General features: G+C 32.9%; 1 protein-coding gene across 1 annotated transcript; it reads left to right on the plus strand.

The window, feature by feature from the left end:
- The first annotated feature begins 3583 nt into the window (after positions 1-3583).
- LOC131596302 (U-box domain-containing protein 45-like) lies at positions 3584-5775 on the plus strand. The gene is made up of 2 exons (XM_058868914.1): positions 3584-4341; positions 4669-5775. Exons 1-2 carry the CDS (start codon positions 3722-3724, stop codon positions 5609-5611), a joined length of 1563 nt encoding a protein of 520 aa, XP_058724897.1. The 5' UTR covers positions 3584-3721; the 3' UTR covers positions 5612-5775.
- The last annotated feature ends 14116 nt before the right edge of the window (positions 5776-19891 follow it).

Genomic DNA, 19891 nt, shown 5'->3' on the forward strand with positions numbered 1-19891 from the left:
TGATCAGTTCAAGGGGCTGATAAGCAGTGGCAGAATGTTCTTGCAGCGTGCAGTCGTGGTATGGTTCGCGTGCGTCTGGACCATATGGAAGACAAGAAATAGAAACGTATTCCATAACAGTTAAATCAACTTGGAGAAAATGTTAGAAGAAGTAAAGGTAATTTCCTGGAATTGGTTGAGCATTAAAAGCAACAACCTAAATTACAACTTAACTCAGTGGTGTTTGAATCCTTGGGCATGTCTTGGTATGTATGGATGTTAAAGGGAGAAGGTTGTCATTCTGACGATTTCATAAGAGGTAGTTATGACAATGGGTGCATAATTGGGTGTTGACTTATAACTTTTTGTTTTAGTATGTATTGTACTTGTTTTTTCGGCGCAGTTGCGAATTGAATTTGAAGTCTGATTTCTTTGTTCAAGTATGTGTGATAATAGGTTGGTCTTTGAAGTCTGTTTTTTTTTTTTTGGCTATTGTATTGCTGATGTTATTATACAGACGGGTCTTTATAGACTGTTTTCTAAATTTGTCCTATCATAGCACATATTGTGCATTATAATTTAATAAAACTACCTTTTGACTTGTAAAAAAAAAAAAACATTTTCACGTGTTCTCAAAACTTCTTGAATCTTGATCAAAGGTTCAAGAAGTTGATAAGCCGGAATATCTTATAATAACATTACATAAAATTTGTGCGATTTTTTTTTTCCTCTTAAGACAGTAGTAGTTTCGATGCAATTTGCGTTGAATTGGAAGCAAGCCTAAGATATGCAAATGGATTCTTGATGAAGGAGGTGAAGAAATTAGGGTCTCAACTTTTCTTCATACCACTAACCACTGTATTGGTCTCAACGAAAGTAGTGAGTGCAGTTTTGGACACGTAACCCTCTTGGTTCTGACATGAAGAGTACTAGTACTACTGTATATAGAAGAAACCACTGTTACCAATAACCACCGTCGCATGTCACGCTATTTGTGAACACACACACCAACCGTAACTCAGTCATACAACCTCAATTAATTTCACCTCATCCAGCATGATTACGGGTCCCACACTGTAAAAATCTGAAAACCACATGGGTCCCATAAGAAACTTCCATCACCAACGTTATTAGCTGGCCGGCAGTAGTAGCAACAAAACTTGCACAACACTACACACTATACTATAGTACCCTCAACCTCAACTCAACTCAACACACCACGTGGCCTTTTTTTCAAGAACTTACAAATTGTATGTTCTTTTTTATTAAATCAATAATTTAATAAAAAATGCGACACGTTCTATTACGGAAATTTATTTGTATATGTAGTTACATATTTTTCCAAGAAATAAAATAAGTGCGAAAGGTTACTCGGAAAAAAATAGTGCAAAAAGGTAAACTATAGAAAATCAAAGAAAGATTCTATTCTACTAGAGAAAAACAATAATTCGGTTCCAAATTTTGTTTGTTTCATGACATATCATCTCATTATCGAATATTAACAGGATGATTGTTGAATATGTTAATTTGTACGAAGAGGAGAATTTTGGAAACAATACATATTTTGTTTTCAAGTGTCATGTATAATTTTTGTGGAGGGGTCTTAATAAAGATTTTAAATTGTCATTACTTACTTGGACTTACGTGAACAAACTTAAGAATAAATATGATTTTAGGATTAGATATTTCGGTATAATAAATTTAACTTTTTTAGTTAAGTGGAGGTTAGGTCTTATATTAGACGTTTTTAATTTTTAGAAAAATATTTTTGTTGTTTGTTACGGTGATTATGTTATCTCTTCTCTAAGAGACTGGAGAGATTATGGTTTCCGCAATCCTTTCTCATAATAGAAAGAAATTTCTTCTCTTAACTCTAAATTGAAAGATCTTTCAGACTGGTTCATAAATAGTCATTTGTTTATCACTTCCTTTTGTTTTCTTTTAGTCCCCCGTCCTTCGATGGCATATAGGTTAATCCTCACATTTAAGGTAGTTGGACACCATCTAAGGTGATCATGTTCTCTTGGAGGGACTTTATTCAAGAGAAAGGTGATTGTCGACCTTGTTCTTACTTTATGTTTCTTTTGTGGTGTTTTTCGTCAAGACGACATCTCACTTGTTTTTCATTTATGAGTTGGTTAGTACAATCTGATATATGATTTTTAGTTGGTTATGTTGGTAGATAATTTTTTCTAAGGATTCTTTTTGAAAATTTCATCTCTTTAGGTAGTAGGGCGAAGTCTTAATGGAAATTTTCTACAATTTAACATGCATCAATTTAATCTATTTTCATCACAAATTACCTATTTCAAACTTAATAAATAGAGTTTATGTACTCTATAACTTGTGAGTCTGTTTGTAATACTACAATTATTTTCTATTGCGACAAGAATACATCTTTGCCGTAGACGACAAATATGGTTTTGCAAGCTGGTGGACGATGGCATCAATTAACACTCCCCTTAGTTTTGTTGTAACACCGTTATTAATTGTCTGCTTCATGGTTATCGACACAATAAAAATAATTATTCTAAAATGTATGAACATTGAAACATCAATTTACACAAATTGAATTTGAGGCATATGTCAGTTTTACCTGATCTCACGGTCAATGACATATGTACTAGAAAAAGTACACCATTAATACTTCACTGGTGCAAGACCAATAAAGCTCGGTCGATTTGTCTATGTCTTTCTCTTTTTGACTATATGTTTATATAGTGTCTCTAATCCTTTAGGTATTTAAAGCTCATTAAAGATCATTAAGATGATTGTCCTTGATTGAAATCATTTTTAATGGAGATTGAAATCATCATTTATCGTCAATTTCAGCGACATATTGTTGACAATTATTCATAAGTGTGCTATATGTGTATTTAAGTTAGAATATTTCTCTTGTACTCCATCAAAGACCAATTTAATCCATGAAAAAGGTTTATACGACCCTACTTAGACGAACTCTTAATATTCTAAGATGAGACGTTCTTGATACTTTAGACAAATTCTTGATATTCTGACGGCTCTTTATTACTCTTGGGCGAATTCTTATACTTATTTATCTCTTATACCATGTTTGAATTGACTTTTGGAATACTCAGAATCAATTCTAGAGACGTAGAATTGATTCTGGATGATTTTGAGATGTTTGTTTTATCAAAAGTATAATTGATTCTGCCTCAAGAATGGATTCTACGTGAAACTAAAATTTGTAGTATCTACTTCCAACATTGATTCTGGGTGATTTTTACACTGAAATTTATTGTTCAACTCGCTTTTACATAAATGTATTCAAACACAGATCAATTATGTTAAACTCAATTCTGTTAAAATCAATTCTAGCAAATTCAATTGTGTTAGAATCAATTATGTTCACCCCAATACAAACAATCAACACATGTGAATTTATAATTTTTTTAATAAAAATATTTTAATTAAACATTTTTTCATTAATACACTTTTCTTAATTGTATCAAATGTTTAAATAAGAATAATCACTCATTATTGGACGCAGTACTAATCACTTGTGTTTATTAAATAAACACTAAACAAACCCGTTGTTAAACAATTCACGCACTGATGCACACTGCACACTCATACAGAGACCCACACACAATACATCTCACCAATATAAATAGTCAAAACAAAGCGAAAACGTGGACTCAACGGTTCTTTTTCACTCGCCACTTTAAGCACAAGTACAACAAACCACTTTCTCTCTCCCTGCAATGTAGGCCGTCGGAGAATGGCAAACTATCACCGGAACAACGTCGGAAACCTCGTTCTCGGCCACCACCACCACGACCACCACTCAACCAAACCATCAACATTCTCCAACAACTTCCGCCAATGGAACTCCCTCTCCGTCGCATCACTCCGCCGTCTCATCTTCGACGCCGTCACCTGCGGCGCCAGCTCCCGTTTCCACCGCCGCCGCAGCCTCGACGAATTCGACACCGAAGACTTCTCCTCCACAACAAGATCAAACTCTTTCTCCTCCAACGAGAAACATCAACAAAAACAACAGAATCAAACCTCCAAACCGAATGCAACAAAGTCGGAGAAGCTATCGGATCTTCTGAACATGGCGGAGTTGGAATCAGACGCTGAGGCGAAGAAAAAGGAAGAAGCTCTAGAGGAACTGAAACACCTCGTGAAGGATTTGCATCACGAAGAGGATTCAGTGAAGAAACGAGAAGCTGCAACCACCGTGAGAATGCTCGCGAAAGAGAATTTGGAAGTTCGAGGAACACTCGCGATGCTCGGAGCGATTCCACCTCTCGTCACAATGCTCGATTCGCCAAACCTCGATTCTCAGATCGCGTCACTCTACGCGTTGCTCAATCTCGGAATCGGAAACGATGCGTGAGTTCGAATCATGATTAATTTTTTGTATTACTTTTTAATTTTCGTGATTAGGTTTTAATCTTTATGATTAATTAATGATTAACAATTAACTTAATAATGTCGTTTTCACTAATTAATTATTTGATTATGATTATTCTCTTGGTATTAAAGTGTTTAATGACAAGCATGTGATTTTAATTTTGGTAGTTCTATATAGCGTTTGTTGTTATTATTAAAGTGTTCTGTTTAACATTCTTTCTTTAAAAATGGTTAATGTCTATTTCTACACATGTGTATGATTGTGACTTTCTGAGAATGATTATGATTTTTGTTTATTTTTTACAGAAATAAAGCAGCCATTGTTAAAGTTGGTTCTGTTCATAAGATGCTTAAGCTTGTTGAATCTTTAGATGATACTGATTCCGCGGTTTCTGAAGCGATTGTTGCGAATTTCCTTGGATTGAGTGCTTTGGATTCGAATAAACCGATAATCGGGTCGTCTGCTGCAATACCGTTTTTAGTTAGAACTCTTACGAGTTTAGATAAGAAAAATAGTAGCAATCAAGCTAAGCAGGATGTTCTTAGAGCGCTTTACAATCTTTCAATCTTTCCGGCGAATATTCCGTTCATTTTGGAAACTGATTTGGTTCCGTTTCTGGTAAACTCGATTGGTGACATGGAAGTAACGGAAAGAAACCTTTCGATTCTTAGCAACTTGGTGTCAAGTAGAGCGGGTAGAAAAGCGATCAGTGCTGTCCCTGATGTGTTTCCTATATTGGTCGATGTATTGAATTGGACTGATTCACCTGAATGCCAGGAGAAGGTTTCGTATGTTTTGATGGTTATGTCGCATAAATCTTATAGTGACAAGCAGGCCATGATTGAGGCAGGGGTTGTGTCATCGCTTCTTGAGTTGTCGCTTATTGGTACTACTCTGTCTCAGAATCGGGCGTCAAGGCTATTGGAAAGTTTGAGAATAGATAAAGGGAAACAAGTTTCAGGGAACTACGGCGGAGGAAATTTAGGCACTGCAGTCTCTGCCCCAATTTGCGGAACTTCATCATCATGTGCAAAACCAGACGGAGGAGGAGGAGGAAAAGAGTGTTCGGAAGAAGACGAAGATATGATGAGCGAAGAAAAGAAAGCAGTGAAGCAATTAGTCCAATTGAGTTTGCAAAACAACATGAGAAAGATCGCGAAGCGAGCCAACTTGCCTCAAGATATTGTTCCATCAGATCATTTTAAGTCACTCACTTCAAGTTCAACTTCAAAGAGTTTACCATTCTGAAGAATGAACCATAATGTATGTTAGTGTTTCTATCATAATTTTATTGAGCTTCTAAGCTTGTATTGTATGTAGTAGCCAACTTGTTTTCTAGCATTACTAAATTAGACATTTCATGTCAAAATCTTATAGTTAGTTATGAAATATATTTCTAGTTTAGGCTCCAATGGAAGGGCATGATATGCAAAATTGGATAATCTTAGGGATGTTAAGGTCAAAACATTGTTATGAGTGTCCCTACATTCATGGAGTCACTTTCAAACCACAGTACAGTTTTGTCTCCTTTTTGGGACCTACATCATGTTTTATTAGGTTTAATCATAAAACTGGATCAAATGTGGAGAACGGTTGTCGGTCGTTTTCATCTTTTTTATATAAATTGAGACTATTCATTCACTGCTATACTATTTTCTATTTGAGAATCTTTCCTCTGTAGGCTTGTCAATTCCATGTGTTGTGTTTTCAAGATTCTAATTTGGGTGAGTTTGTTATGAATCTGCAGTGAGATCGTTATGTACTTACTATCTGTTAAAGTAACCTCTTAGTTTAATTTCTTGTAGTTAAAATAATGAATTCATTAATTACCCTCTTTGTTTAATTAATGCCACATGCTGACATGCATTAGTTTACTGAGTAATTAATGTACTAGTATATTCAAATGGAATAGAAGGATTAAAACTTAGATCTGGTTTGGCATAGAGAGCTTAGCTGTTTGTTGCAAATAAGGGCATGTTGTCCCCACTATGTAAATGCAGCATCATGTCCCTTGTGGGGGTATTATGATTTGTAATATGTTATCTTCTGTGATTGATCTAATTATGTTGACTTTAATGTAAATTGTAAATATTCTACTAATGTTGATGCAGTTTTTTGGTTTTAAAATCTGACAATTAGGTCACACTTCCATCATGTGCCAATTTAGGGTCCATTTTTTCGTTTATTTTGTTTGAAACTAAGATTCCCTAAGTTTCTTGTGCACGATAAGTTACAAAAGCTACGGTGTTTTCCAGCTTGTACGGCAATAATTGAGAATCTATAATAATTTAAGTATGTCTTTTATTGAACTAGTCTTATTTATGTCCACAAGATTATGAGCATAATATCAAATGAAGTTTTCAATCTAATTTTTTTCCATCATATCTGATCTATATTTTATTAGAACCATCAATCCCTATGTGGGTCACCCCCAGCGAAAATTCCAAAATACCCCTGCTTCGGAAGTTCATTTTCGAAAGCGTCTTTTTTTGAAAAAATTGACTTATTTCGGAAGTGCACTTCTGAAAACATCATTTCGGAAGTGCACTTTCGAAATACTGCGATTTCTGCAGATTTATCAAAACACTCCCCCTCCCCCAATCATTTACCTTAAATCAAAACAAAAAGTGGCAAAGGCGAAAATTTGTGCAAACAGAATTCCAAAGCTGCATCAAGGCTCCAATCACCCTGCTAAACAACATTCAAAAGCCCTCAATCCTAACACTTTGTAAGTTTTGAAATTTTTAGATCTATTATTCAAATGCATGTTATTTAGGGTTTTAATTGCATAAATGATATATGGTTAGGTTGTTAGTAGTATTTAGGTTGTTTAGAAGCATTTTGATTTGGTTTGAAGTTTGGTTTAGGGGTCTGCCATGGGAGTTGCAGATAACTTCATCGCATGGGTGTTTCGGAAGTTCATTTCCGAAAACACCTCCATCCCAGTTTTCGGAAATGAACTTCCGAAATGTATCAGAAGTTCAATTTTTTTTGTTTTTTATTTTGTCTCGCATATTAATCGATTTCAATTGTTTACAGGAACATGTCAGGTAACCAACCAGCACGCAGGACTGCGTCTACTAGAGAGGGTAGGGAGTGTCCGTTTTAATTTGCAAGTACTTTATTTTTAACGCCTTTATTTATTGTGTCTGTTTCTTTGAAGTTTGTGTCCCTTTCTTCTTTTATAAAAGGAGGTCTCATGGACCTTTCTTTCTTCATTTTTACGCAGGAATGGGTGGCGCTAAGGGAAGAAAGGGTTCTTCAAAGAATTCAAAGAAGGAGGTGAAGGAGGTGAAGGAGAAGAAGAAGGTTTTGACTGGTTCTGCTTCTCGTCCCCTGGGGGTCCATGGCTCGGACGTGCAGGCTCAGTATTCAGGCGTGATCAACGCTGATGGTTTTGATACTGAGTGGGATGAGGATTGGTATAACTATCTTCATTCGGAGGAGTTCGCTTGTCGGGAAGAATAACGTGTTTTTATTTTGTTTGATGTGTATTTTGTAACGCTCGTCGGGCAGAATAACGTGTTTTGTTTTGTTTGACGTGTTTTGTTTTGTTTTGTTCTGATTTCGGATTGTATCGCACAGTGTTTTTGTATTGGATTTATCATCTTAGTTTTTGGATTGTTCTGATTTCAATATGTAGATTCTTGGATTTCATCGCCGCGAACACTATCCATCTTCTGGATTATAAACATAGAACTTTGACTTTCCCAGCGCACCCCTTTGTTTGATTTTTTTGTAATGACGTCCCCTGATGATAATGATAAACTATAGCTTACATTGATTGGCTCCTTTGTCTCGCGGTGGACGTACCTCCGGTTCTTCTTCCTCCGGACATCCACCTCCTCCGTCATATGTTCCGGCCCCGGTTACCTCTCCTCCGTCTGTTGTTGCCGGTTGTTCGTCCATCTGCCATAGACCATTTTATTCTTTATCGTTAAGAACTCAAACGATCTCTGTCCTAATACGTAACAAAAATTGGGAAGCTCCAAAGCCACGCGCTAATTCCATTTTGTTACTTACAGTAGTACGTATTTTTATTAAAAGAATAAAAAAACCTTTTGAAATTTGGAAGCCTTTTTTTCTCCCCACCACTCTCTCATACGGTTACCTTCTAAACACTTTCCTACTTAAAGCCTCTCTCACCCATTTTTTTTCAATCACATCCGAATCATTTTCCATCTTTACTCTTTTTCTCTACTCACATTTTATTTCTGTTGTTACCTCTTTCAACGCAATGTCTCGCCGCGGTGGAGGAAATCACTCCGATAATCGCCGGAGTCAACCATCTCCTACACATTCTCAACAATCATCCATCAATGCTGCAGAATCAGGCTGTGGTGGTGGTGGCCGTGGCTCTCGCGGTGGACGTACCTCTGGTTCTTCTTCCTCAGGACATCCACCTCCTCCGTCATATGTTCCGGCCCCGGTTACCTCTCCTCCGTCTTTTGTTGCAGCTCCGGTTGTTCGTTCATCTGTTTCAGCGCCGTTTGTTCCATCTGTCGCAGCGCCGGTTGCTTCCTTGAGTTCGGCTCTGATCTCCATCGAGAGCCTGACTGCCGAAGTTAAACAGAAGGCTACTCTAGAGTCGGCTCCGTCATCTCAGAAGGAAAATTGGGAAGGAAAATTGGGAAGGAAAATTCAAGTTCGTGCTAATCATTTTCAGTTGCGAGTGGCTGATAAGGATCTACACCACTATGATGTAAGTATAGTTTGCTCATAAGTTTTTTGTTGTTGTTTATTATGTTGGTAAGTTACAATGTGGTATGGATTTCTAGAGGATCGGGACTTTCTAACCTGTTGCAGCGTCTCCTCCATCGTCTTCATCCGATTAAATAAAGCGAATTGTTGTTGTTTTTCATTTTCTTCTGTCCAGACATATTTTCGGAAGTTCATTTCCGAATTCCCCCAAGGAGGGTGCGTTCGGAGATGAACTTCCGAAACACCACATTTTCTGAAAAATTAACTTTATTTCGGAGATGCATATCCGAAATCAATATTTTATATTAAAAAAACACGTTTTCGGAAGTTCATTTCCGAAAACACCTTTTTTCAAAAAAAAATACCTTTTCGGAAATGAACTTCCGAAACAAGGGGTAGTGTTGTAAATTCACCAGGGGTGAGCAAGAAGGTTAGGAGGTGGGTGAAGAAATTTTCTCAAAAATTTATTTGGTAGATTGTAAAAGAGTAGTTATTTGACTAAGAATTTTTTTAAGAGAGTGACAATTATCTTTGAAGGATTTTCCGTTACAAGATTTTTAAATCATCCAACAACAAATGAGAAACAAAGGGCCATGATTGACCACTGTATTATTTTTCATTCAATTATATATATCATCCTCATAAAAATAAATGGGAGATGGAAAACTGAAAGAGTCCCAAACTTGCATGGCCTTAGGGCAATATCTAAGAGTGTGTAAAACACCACATCTAAAAACAAGAGGCATCTATTGACATGTGATGAGTGACCTGTGTATAGTTGGTAGGTAACTTCCCATGCATAATGATTCAAACAAAATGACGAATATTTTTAAGTAATTTGATGTTCCAAATCCAATATCAAGTCATTGTCTAAATATGAGGTGGATTGAACTCCAAAGTTAACCAAGAATAAATTGATTTGGTAGAATAAGTATTTGATACTGAAGGTTCCCAAATAAGAATATCATCTAAGTCATAGTAAAGACATTAGTCATATCCATTTTTATGCCCCGAGGAAGATTAGTGGAAATGATGTCAAAATTCTAAATATCATAAATGCATACATCCATGATATGTAGATGTGTATCTTGCTCATCCACCAAAGAAATTTTGTCACAAATTCTATCATTTGGGAGCTATTTTTCATGTCAAATGAAAATGTCCCCTCTCACTACTCTAATGATAAAACTCAACTTGAGAGTCTTAGCTGCTTTGACAATAAAACGCATTGTGTACAATGCTCCATGCTAATTATTCGCCTTTAAGATGTAGGCTACAGAATTATATTTAGTTGATAGTATCTGAACCCGTATCTTGTCAAGATTGTGAAAATCTCCCAAACATGTTTATCAACATGGCAACATTAACATGTCTAGCACTTCTGATCCTCCTGATCCCAAGACCACCTCTAGTAGAAGGTTGAGTTATAGCTCTCCTTGCGTGAGTTTAGTTTAACGTTGAAGAAAATTGATTCTGAATAAATTGATTTTGTATAATTGATTCTGGTTAAAAGTGCGGTTTAAAGTAAATTGACTTATGTTTGGATGAATTAATTTCTGTAAAAGTGAGTTGACACTAAATTTCAATATAAAATTCAAGTTTAAACTCAAATGTTACAAATTCTATGTACAAACAAAATCAAATTTAAAAAACATAATCAGTTCTATTCGAAAGCAACAAAACATATCAAAATCAATTCTTCACATCCAGAATCAATTAAGAATGATTCAAACGTGAAACCAAACACGCACTTAGTTATATATCATGACAGTTAGAGTATGTTTGGATATAATATACTAACCACTACGCCAAATTTAAGCTGTAGCAGCGCAGCTACTAAAGCGCTTTTAGCAAAAGCGCTCTCGTAGGGTTCGCTAAAAACAAAATTAATAAACAAGGGAAAATGATGCAAAAAAAGCGCTCTGGTAGGGGGGGTATGAGAGCGCTTTTGAAAAGCGCTCTGGTAGGGTGGGTTATGAAAGCGCTTTTTAAAAGCGCTCCGGTAGGGTGGTTTATGAAAGCGCTTTTCAAAGCGCTGCTATAGGGGGGTTTAATGAGAGCGCTTTTTAGTCATAAGCGCTGGTATAGACCAGGCTATGAGAGCGCTTTTCAGAAGCGCTTTAGTAGCCTTTATTACTAATTAAAAAACCAAAAACACGCTTCTCACCGGTTACTGTTTCTCACTTTCTCTCTTTCTTTTTCTGTTCTCTGCACGCGAAAAACGTTAACCCTCATTGTATCTTCATCATCCTCCATCGCCCTTCCGTCCACCACCGTCGAAGCCATCCACCACCGTCGGCGTCCCTCTGTCTACACTCGTTTTCTCCTCCGTCTTCATCCAGAACCTCACCGCCGGTGAGTTTTAGGCTTCATTTTCTTTTGTTATTTTGGTATCAAAGATTGGACTTCTGCCTGCAACTTGTTTGATGAAATACCTGAAAGAAATTTGATAGCATTTCTATAGTAAAACAAATGGATTCATATTAAGTTTATTTTCATATGTAGTTTATATTCCAAGTTGAAATTTGATATAATCCATCAGTTTAGTTTAGTTTAGTTCAGAGATTGGGAATGATTTATGGGTTTAGTTTTAAGGGTTTCAACTAAGGGATGTTGTTTTTCTTTACCTTGCACAGTTGCACTGCAATTTGAGAATGAAGCATATTACATGTTTGATTAAATGTCTTTAGAGTGTATTGTTGAGTTTGAATGATATTGTGCTTCTCTTTGAGTTTTGGTTTTGGTTCATGTTCATGGCTGCCCGAGTTCGTTGTGTAGACATGTTTGAAGTGAACTTAAGTATGCGTTAATAGGTTGGTGTAGTGGCTTCCCGGTTTCTAAGTTAATTGATTCAAAGGTGGTTGGAATTGATCTCATGTTTTGAAGTGGAATTAAGTCATATTTTGTATTGATATTATTTGATTTTGATTCTAAAGACATCGTTGAGCTTTGATATTTGAATATGCATGATTTTGGTTGATCGATAGATCTTTTGGCTATGGTTGAGTTTACTTTCTTTCATCTTGAACTTGTTTGAAGTGAATTTTGAAAGCCAATTTATACGTATATCATGGCTGTTCGGGATGTTGGTTTAGAGATTTAGAACTTGTTTTGAACCCAATTTCTCATGGTACAATGTGACTTCTTGCATCTTGTTTCATTTTTGGTTTGAAAATTGTGTTAGTTTGTGAGTTTACTTGAATTTGAATGCATTTGACATAATGATACAATGCTGATTTTTTTAAGCTATGGATTATGACCTCATTTTTATATTCTTCAATTAAGTTTTTTATTTTTTAGGAATATCTTTGCTAGATAGGGGTTACTTGTGAAGAGTGAAAGTTTGATCTCTTTTAAGAAGTTGCTTACTACTATACAGGTAATTAATTGTTCTCTCGCCAAAGTAATATGTTGCCAAAAAATAATATATATATATATATATATATATATATATATATATATATATATATATATATATATATATATATATATATATATATATTTTGGATAACAAAGCTTTTGACTGCGTCAACGAAGAACAAAGCCTTTGACTATAGATGGTAATGAAGTTCATACTTAGTGGGTATCTGCAAAAAATATCTACATTAAATAGAATAAGAACTAGCAAAATAACTACGAACAGGAGCTCTGATAATTATCATCTAAAACAAGCGAATATAAATGCATATCCGAAGATCTTAGTATCAAACTCGCCTAATATCTTTATATATATATATATATATATATATATATATATATATATATATATATATATATATATATATATATATATATATATATATATATATATATATATATATATATATATATATATATATATATGTGTTTTTTTTTTTATTTATTATTCAACAATAAAAATTTTTAAAATATTTTAATGTTGATATAAATTTAAAATAATATAATATTTTACTATTGGCTGATTTATTTTCATTAAAAATACACATATGTGTATAAGTATTTTGGTATCCATATAGCTATGAATGACAAAAAAGGTCCGGCCTATTAGCCATGTCCGTTTTACCTACATTTTAGTGTAGGGTGAGTCAAGAATTTAGGTCCTTATCTTCTAATGTGTTTGTTCGGCTCTATTTTTTTTTAGATTTTTGCAGACATAGACATTAATATAATTTTAGAGGTTGCTCTTTCCATTTTTATATATTCTCCTCTACCACCGTAAAAAAAGTCAAAATTGTCCTTAATGTTCGAAAATATATCTCTGAACGTATCTTTTTTACATACATTTTAGCATTTCTTAAGTGAGTCACCCTTATTTTATCCTAAGAATATGTTCGAAAATACAGTTTCTTAAAAATTGTTACATTGATATTTGCCACCCTACTAGGCCATGTACAATCACAACTCCAACCACACTCACATTTAGTATTTCCAATTCTCCCCTTCTCTTATGTTTTTTATTGATTACTTATCCTTTTTTATGAATAGTAAAATTAGTAACATTTTTTATAAAATAAACAAAGTGATAGAAAGATGAGAAGTTATAACTTTCTAAGATGATAATAAGAATCAATCAAATTCATTAGTGAAATAAAGGTAATTAGATCTCAATTAACTTTAATTTGAATTCATATATTTGATGTTCTTTAAAATAAATAACAATACTTTTTAATTAATACAGACATACAGTCAATTAAATACAAAGGTGCAACAGTTTCATTATGCAGGATTGAAAAGTATTAATGTAGGGTGGCAACACTACGTATTAATACTTTTTAATTAATACAATCAATTAAATACAAAGGTGCAACAGTTTCATTATGCAGGATTGAAAAGTATTAATATAGGGTGGCAACACTACGGATTTCATAGATGTATTCTTGAACAAATTTTTTGAGCAAAATAAGAATGTCTTATTTGCAACGTCTTTGATGGTAATTTTAAGTGCGTCTGGAGATGTATTATCGAATACATAAATGATATATATTTTGGGATTTTAAAGGTGTGACTTGCATATTATGGCATGGATGAAAAAAATAACTCATAATTTTATGCATTTTTAGACTTAAAAAATACAGTGTCTGGAGATCCGTCCCGCCCCACTTACAATTTAGTGCATAACAGATTAAAATTTTAGATCTGCACCTTTAATTATGTCCGCCCATCTCACCCACTTTTTCAAGTTTTTGTGAAACGCTACATTAATAGTATGAATATTCCCATTTGCCACCCATTTCGCACATGAACAAATACAAACATCAGTGTCAATTCATATATATGATACATAATGAGTGCTATCATACACTATCTAAACCTTATTTATTGTGATCCTTACTTTTAACAAGTTAATTTAATAAATACAAAATGTTTTCAATAAAAAAATGCAAAATTTGGAGTTCAAGTTTTTAGAAAAAGAAAATATTTACTTTGAGAATATTTATTTATTGAGAATAATTATAAACTAGATTAAATGAATAAGTAGAGGAAATCAAAGAGAATAGTGTAATATAGATTTTTCGTCAAACTAATTTATACTTTCTAAAGAGAAAAACTTCATAAACACATGTATTAATAAAAGGAGAGAGTATGAAGAGTGGTTTGAAATAGCAAAATCACACTTCCGTACCATATCAAGATATTATTCAAAGCCAGTGGTTTGCCTATTTTCATGCTAAGTCAGTTCAGCCAGCCAACTTGATAGCTTTTTTGTATGGACAGAGTCACAAGTTGGGCACTAATTAAACATTTATAAGTTTTATAGGCAAATTATTATGTGATTTTTTCTTCTTTCAAACACACCTCTTATTGAAAGTACTCATCTGATTAGAGGAATAATATATTTAGAAGATCAACAAATAAAAAGACATACTAAATTCATTAACCACTCATCTTATTATATATGAAACTAAAAAAGAGGTGTTTTTTCTAACAAAAAAAAAAAAGAGGTGTTTGTAAAAAAAATATGCGTCATGCTGGTTAAAAATTTGAAATAAAGAAATATTTTATGATTATGATATTAAATACACAATATTATTTTAAAAAGTTAATTATTTTTATTTTTAATATTAATATATTGAAATATACATATTTTTTGAAAAAAATTGTCCTTTTAATCTATTAAAAAATGCCAAACTTACTTTTTTTTATCTCTTGTTTCTTAAAAAAATATTGATGAAATCTTCTAAATGGGGTAAGTAAAACTTTTGGCTTTAATAATTTTGTAGTTAATGTTGAATAGTTATTAGCTACAAACATTTGTTGGCGTAACTAAATCATAACAGAGTTAGTATGCACAATTCAGGCAAAGTTTACATCTTAACATAGAATAATACCTATTAATAAAGCTTGAATATCTATAATGTAAAATACTTGTCAAACACACATTACCATAATAATTAAATTAGAATTGGTCATGTGAGTTGCGTATGGAATGCTACGAAGAAATTAAGTAGATGTAGACATATAAGCATTGGTTAGATGTTTCAAAGACCAATTTATTTCTTGTACAACACATATTTTACATAATCAAATGAGCTATATTATCTTTCTTGTTAATATTTTGTATATCATTTAAGAAGTTAATACTATTAACTTCAAGAAACCTTATGAAGAACTATTTGAAAAACGACACTCATGTCAAATATATACAACTCGACACTTGTCTCTTTGGACATATGTTATGTCCAAGAAGGTAATACTCCCCAAAATATCAATAAATCTTCATTGTTATGTTATTAAAGATAATTTTTTATTTTAATTATTACTGTCACCTACAAAATGAAAGAAGACAAAAGATAAAAAAAATATATAAATGAGTCTTAAAAGAATTTTAAAATAGAAAACTTAAAAGATGAGTCTTAAAATTTAATTCTAAAATATAAAAATTAAAAGATGAATCTTAAATTTTAATTTTAAAATAGAAAAATCAAAAGATGAGAAACACTTTAATAAAAAAATAAAAAATGCATTTAAGCCTCCCAATCTTTTTCTGATTTCAATGCAAAAATGTGGTATGGACCAATTTCTTTTTGGCCAATAGCTCCTTATCGTTTTCTGACTTCAAGGCAAAATATGAGTACTCCCATTATCATAGTACACTACCTTTTCGTAAAGTGGAAATTCATTTATTTTATGGAATAAAGTGGAAAATCATTAAAAGCACATGATTACACTTTACACCTACATATATTGAAATTGAAAAATATCAACAAAGAGAAGCATAATATAATAACCAAAGTAACGAGAGACAATTGTAATGTAAGATACGATAGTGGTTATATTAAAAAAATGTGATCTATGCCAATTTGTGTTATGGGCTCCCCTATGTGAAATGGTTTTATATTTTTCTTTTGAGTGTAGATGGAGGATGGTGGATCTAGGGGTGACAATTAAATTTATTAAGAAAAAATTATATTCAATCTATTTTTAAAAAATCTATTCAATCTATCAACCACATACAAAAATCATAAAAAATAAATTAATAAATTATATATATATATATATATATATATATATATATATATATATATATATATATATATATATATATATATATATATATATATATATATATATATATATATATGAATGGATTCAATTCATTCAACATATTTTTATGATTTAATAATTCAATGAATAATTTTTACTTTAAGTACGGTAAATTATTTAAAAAATAAATAAAAAATAATTTTTCGATAAGATTTTAAGCCCGCACCCTCAACTATGTCAGCTCCATTCCGGCCCTTTTTTTCGGACTTTTGTGCGACGGGCCTAAACGAGACGGGTATGCTCATTTGTCATCCCAAATATTCTCTACTTTACTAAGATATGCTGACATCGTTTGCATCTTCACTCTCTACAATTCAAAATCAGTGTCTCTGAAAAATTTTGTGATCTTCCATTTAGATATAAAGTTCACTTGTAAACAATATCCGTTTTCCCTAGCGTGACTTGTTGTAAAAATCTAAGATTCAATTCACTCAAAAATTAATGTGCAAAAATAAAGAATAATGACAACGAAAGTAAATAATAATCAGTACATTAAAATTAATATTTTTGACTCAAATATCATTGTCACATTGTTTTCAATTACTTCTTTTGGAGGCCGCAAATGGGATAAATATTCAAGTTACTAAATGTGATATATGATGCTTTGAAAAAAATTGAAACAATCATAGACATTTAAGACATTGTTGTTAACTTTGTTCATTCATAAATAAATTTATTTATTCAAGATAATCAAATGAGCTATATTAGTTTCACAGTATTAACTTCAATAAACTTTGTAAGAATATTTAAGAAACTCTATCCAATAGAATTTAGAGTTTTTAAAGTTTTTTTAGAGATCATGTAAAAATTAATTGTAGTTTAATTATAAAAAAACACATATAAATTCTATTTAATAAAAATTAAACCATTATAAATATTTTATAAGATTTTATTTAATTATAGGTTAACCATGATAAATTTGAGGTCTTAGATGTGATCCGTCTTATACGCCCTCAAAGACAATCTTACAATAGACAGATCTCGCAAAAAATATCATGTAGTAATATCGTCAGTGACAAGACAACACAATAAAAGGAAACTTAGTTAAAGATGACTATAACAAATTTTCCAAATAATTTACATCTTTTAGTTTATTTATTTATTTTACTTACCAAAACTTTTTAACTTTGAAGGAAGCGTTATCCAAGTAATTTTCAGTGTCTATGATACTAGTACATTGGCAATTAAAATTTGCTTTGTTGAGTGAAAAATCTGCAAAGTCAAAATAAAGGAAACACCTTTAATAGAAAAGAAAAGTTTAAGATATGATGATTACAGCTACCACATTTCATAATCAATTTGTCATACAAACCCTACATCAAACGTGTGGCACTACTTTGCTTTAATTTGTTAATTTTAATATACTGTCCTTAATCAGTGGCTAATGTTGAAATACTGTCCTGAAGTCTTGTTATAAATGTTTTTGAAATTAAGCAAGTATATGTATGCTAAAATGACACCGACATGACATAGAAACATTAAAATAACCCAAAAAGTTTGGTGTGCAATAAATATATCAGACACATTTCCTTTCAACCCAACCAAGATTTGACCAGTTGAATATCTTGTCGTTTTGTGTGTGAGGCAAACACCACCAACATATTGTTGCTGTTACTTGTTACACATTCTGAATCTGAACTAAATCTGCTGCCAAGATTCAAATGAATGTGAAAAGCCACCAACCCAAAGAATGTTATTACCTTCACAAACTAAAAGTATAAAAGGAATAAGGAATAATTCTTAGAACCAAAATCAGCAATCTGATAAAATAAATTATGAGGTATTTGCACCTAAAATACTGTATTTTAAAGTGTAATTTGTTAATTTACTTCTGCTAAAAAATAAGTGGTGTAAAATAAAAAAGTATATGGCAATGTTGGATTGACAAATATATGTAAGGGCAACAAAAAGGTAGCCTTATTTCAATTCTTTAATCTTTATGAATGGGGCCATTGCATTTATAACGTATCTTCATTGGACCATAAGAAAATCTGAAAATGTGTTTCTCCTCATAGTCATTGATTATATACCAAGCTTTTCTTTTATGTAATATTCTGAAATTTCAGCAAGCTGTCATACTTTACCTAACACTTGACCACATTTTTTTGAGTGTTTGACACTATCTTTGCAAAGACTTCGTACGTCAATTTTAAGATATTTCCTTTCTTTTAGCATAATTAAAGACAAAGATATTGCAACAGGATTATCTTTCCTAAAGGTCTTATTAGTTGTGTGACAGGAAAGGGTTTCGAGATCGGTGACTTTCTTACCATGCATCCGGATGTGTGTTGCATAAGATAATATTAACTTCTTCAGATATCTTTATCGTCCACTTAGTGAGCCAGTGTCACTATAGTCTCTGAAGGTATCGAATTTACAAAGTATCTGTTTTCTATTAGTAATTTTGATGCATTCCGGGCTAAAGTGAGAAACATAAGACATGCCTAAGGTTAGTATTAGAGAGCTCTTTTATTCCTCAAATTATCTTGGTAAAAAGATAGTCTACAGATCTAAAAAGAATCTCAAAATATACCAAAAACAAAAACTCTATTCTTTCAGATACAATATCATTTTCAACCCTTTCTAGCCTTCTATCTACCCATTCATCTTTGCACAAAAGATTCCTGTAACTCCTCCTTAGAGTGAGCATGGCGACACATATCCCCATACTCGCAACCGCCGCGCGCAAAATCCTTACACATTTGTGTTTTGTATGTTTGAAAGTTGATTGCATCAAAGTCATGCTTATAATAGCAATTATCCCCATACTTACAATCACCAAACCTCCTCATATATTTGCATGAACATCTTTTTAACCTAGGATCCAAAGTGCCATGGGCAGTTGGTGGTGCCGGAGTGCCATGGGTGCCATGGGCAGGTGGTGGTCCCGGAGTGGCAGGAGCAGGTGGTGGTGCAGTTGTGGCAGGAGCAGGTGGTGGTGCAGTTGTGGCAGGATTCACAACTGAACTAGGATTCACAACTAAACTAGGATTCACAACTGAACTCACAACACGGCCAATAACCCCTACACGTAAACCACTTTTCACTCTTCCAAAAAAATAACTCACCACCAATCATATCCTCTGCGTCACAATCCTACATAATAAAATAAATGAATTGAAGTTAAACCACCATTGTCTTTATAGAACAGTTAAAACAAGAAATTTAAACACATAGAAACAACAAGAAATTCTAACCAAGCAATTCAAGCAATTAAACAAACATTTGATCAAGCTGTTCAGGGTGTGAATTAAAAGAAATAAAAATCACCTCAGGGTGTGAATGTAAAACTTCATGATTAAA

The sequence above is a fragment of the Vicia villosa genome, linkage group LG4, assembly GCF_029867415.1.
Source record: "Vicia villosa cultivar HV-30 ecotype Madison, WI linkage group LG4, Vvil1.0, whole genome shotgun sequence".
NCBI classification, from domain to species: domain Eukaryota; kingdom Viridiplantae; phylum Streptophyta; class Magnoliopsida; order Fabales; family Fabaceae; genus Vicia; species Vicia villosa.

What these genes read in the sequence shown, in the direction of transcription:
- LOC131596302 (XM_058868914.1), top strand. Translation starts at nt 3,722, where the DNA reads ATGGCAAACTATCACCGGAACAACGTCGGAAACCTCGTTCTCGGCCAC. An exon ending in CTCGGAATCGGAAACGATGC is followed by an intron (nt 4,342 to 4,668) that starts GTGAGTTCGAAT and finishes TATTTTTTACAG; the next exon opens with AAATAAAGCAGCCATTGTTA.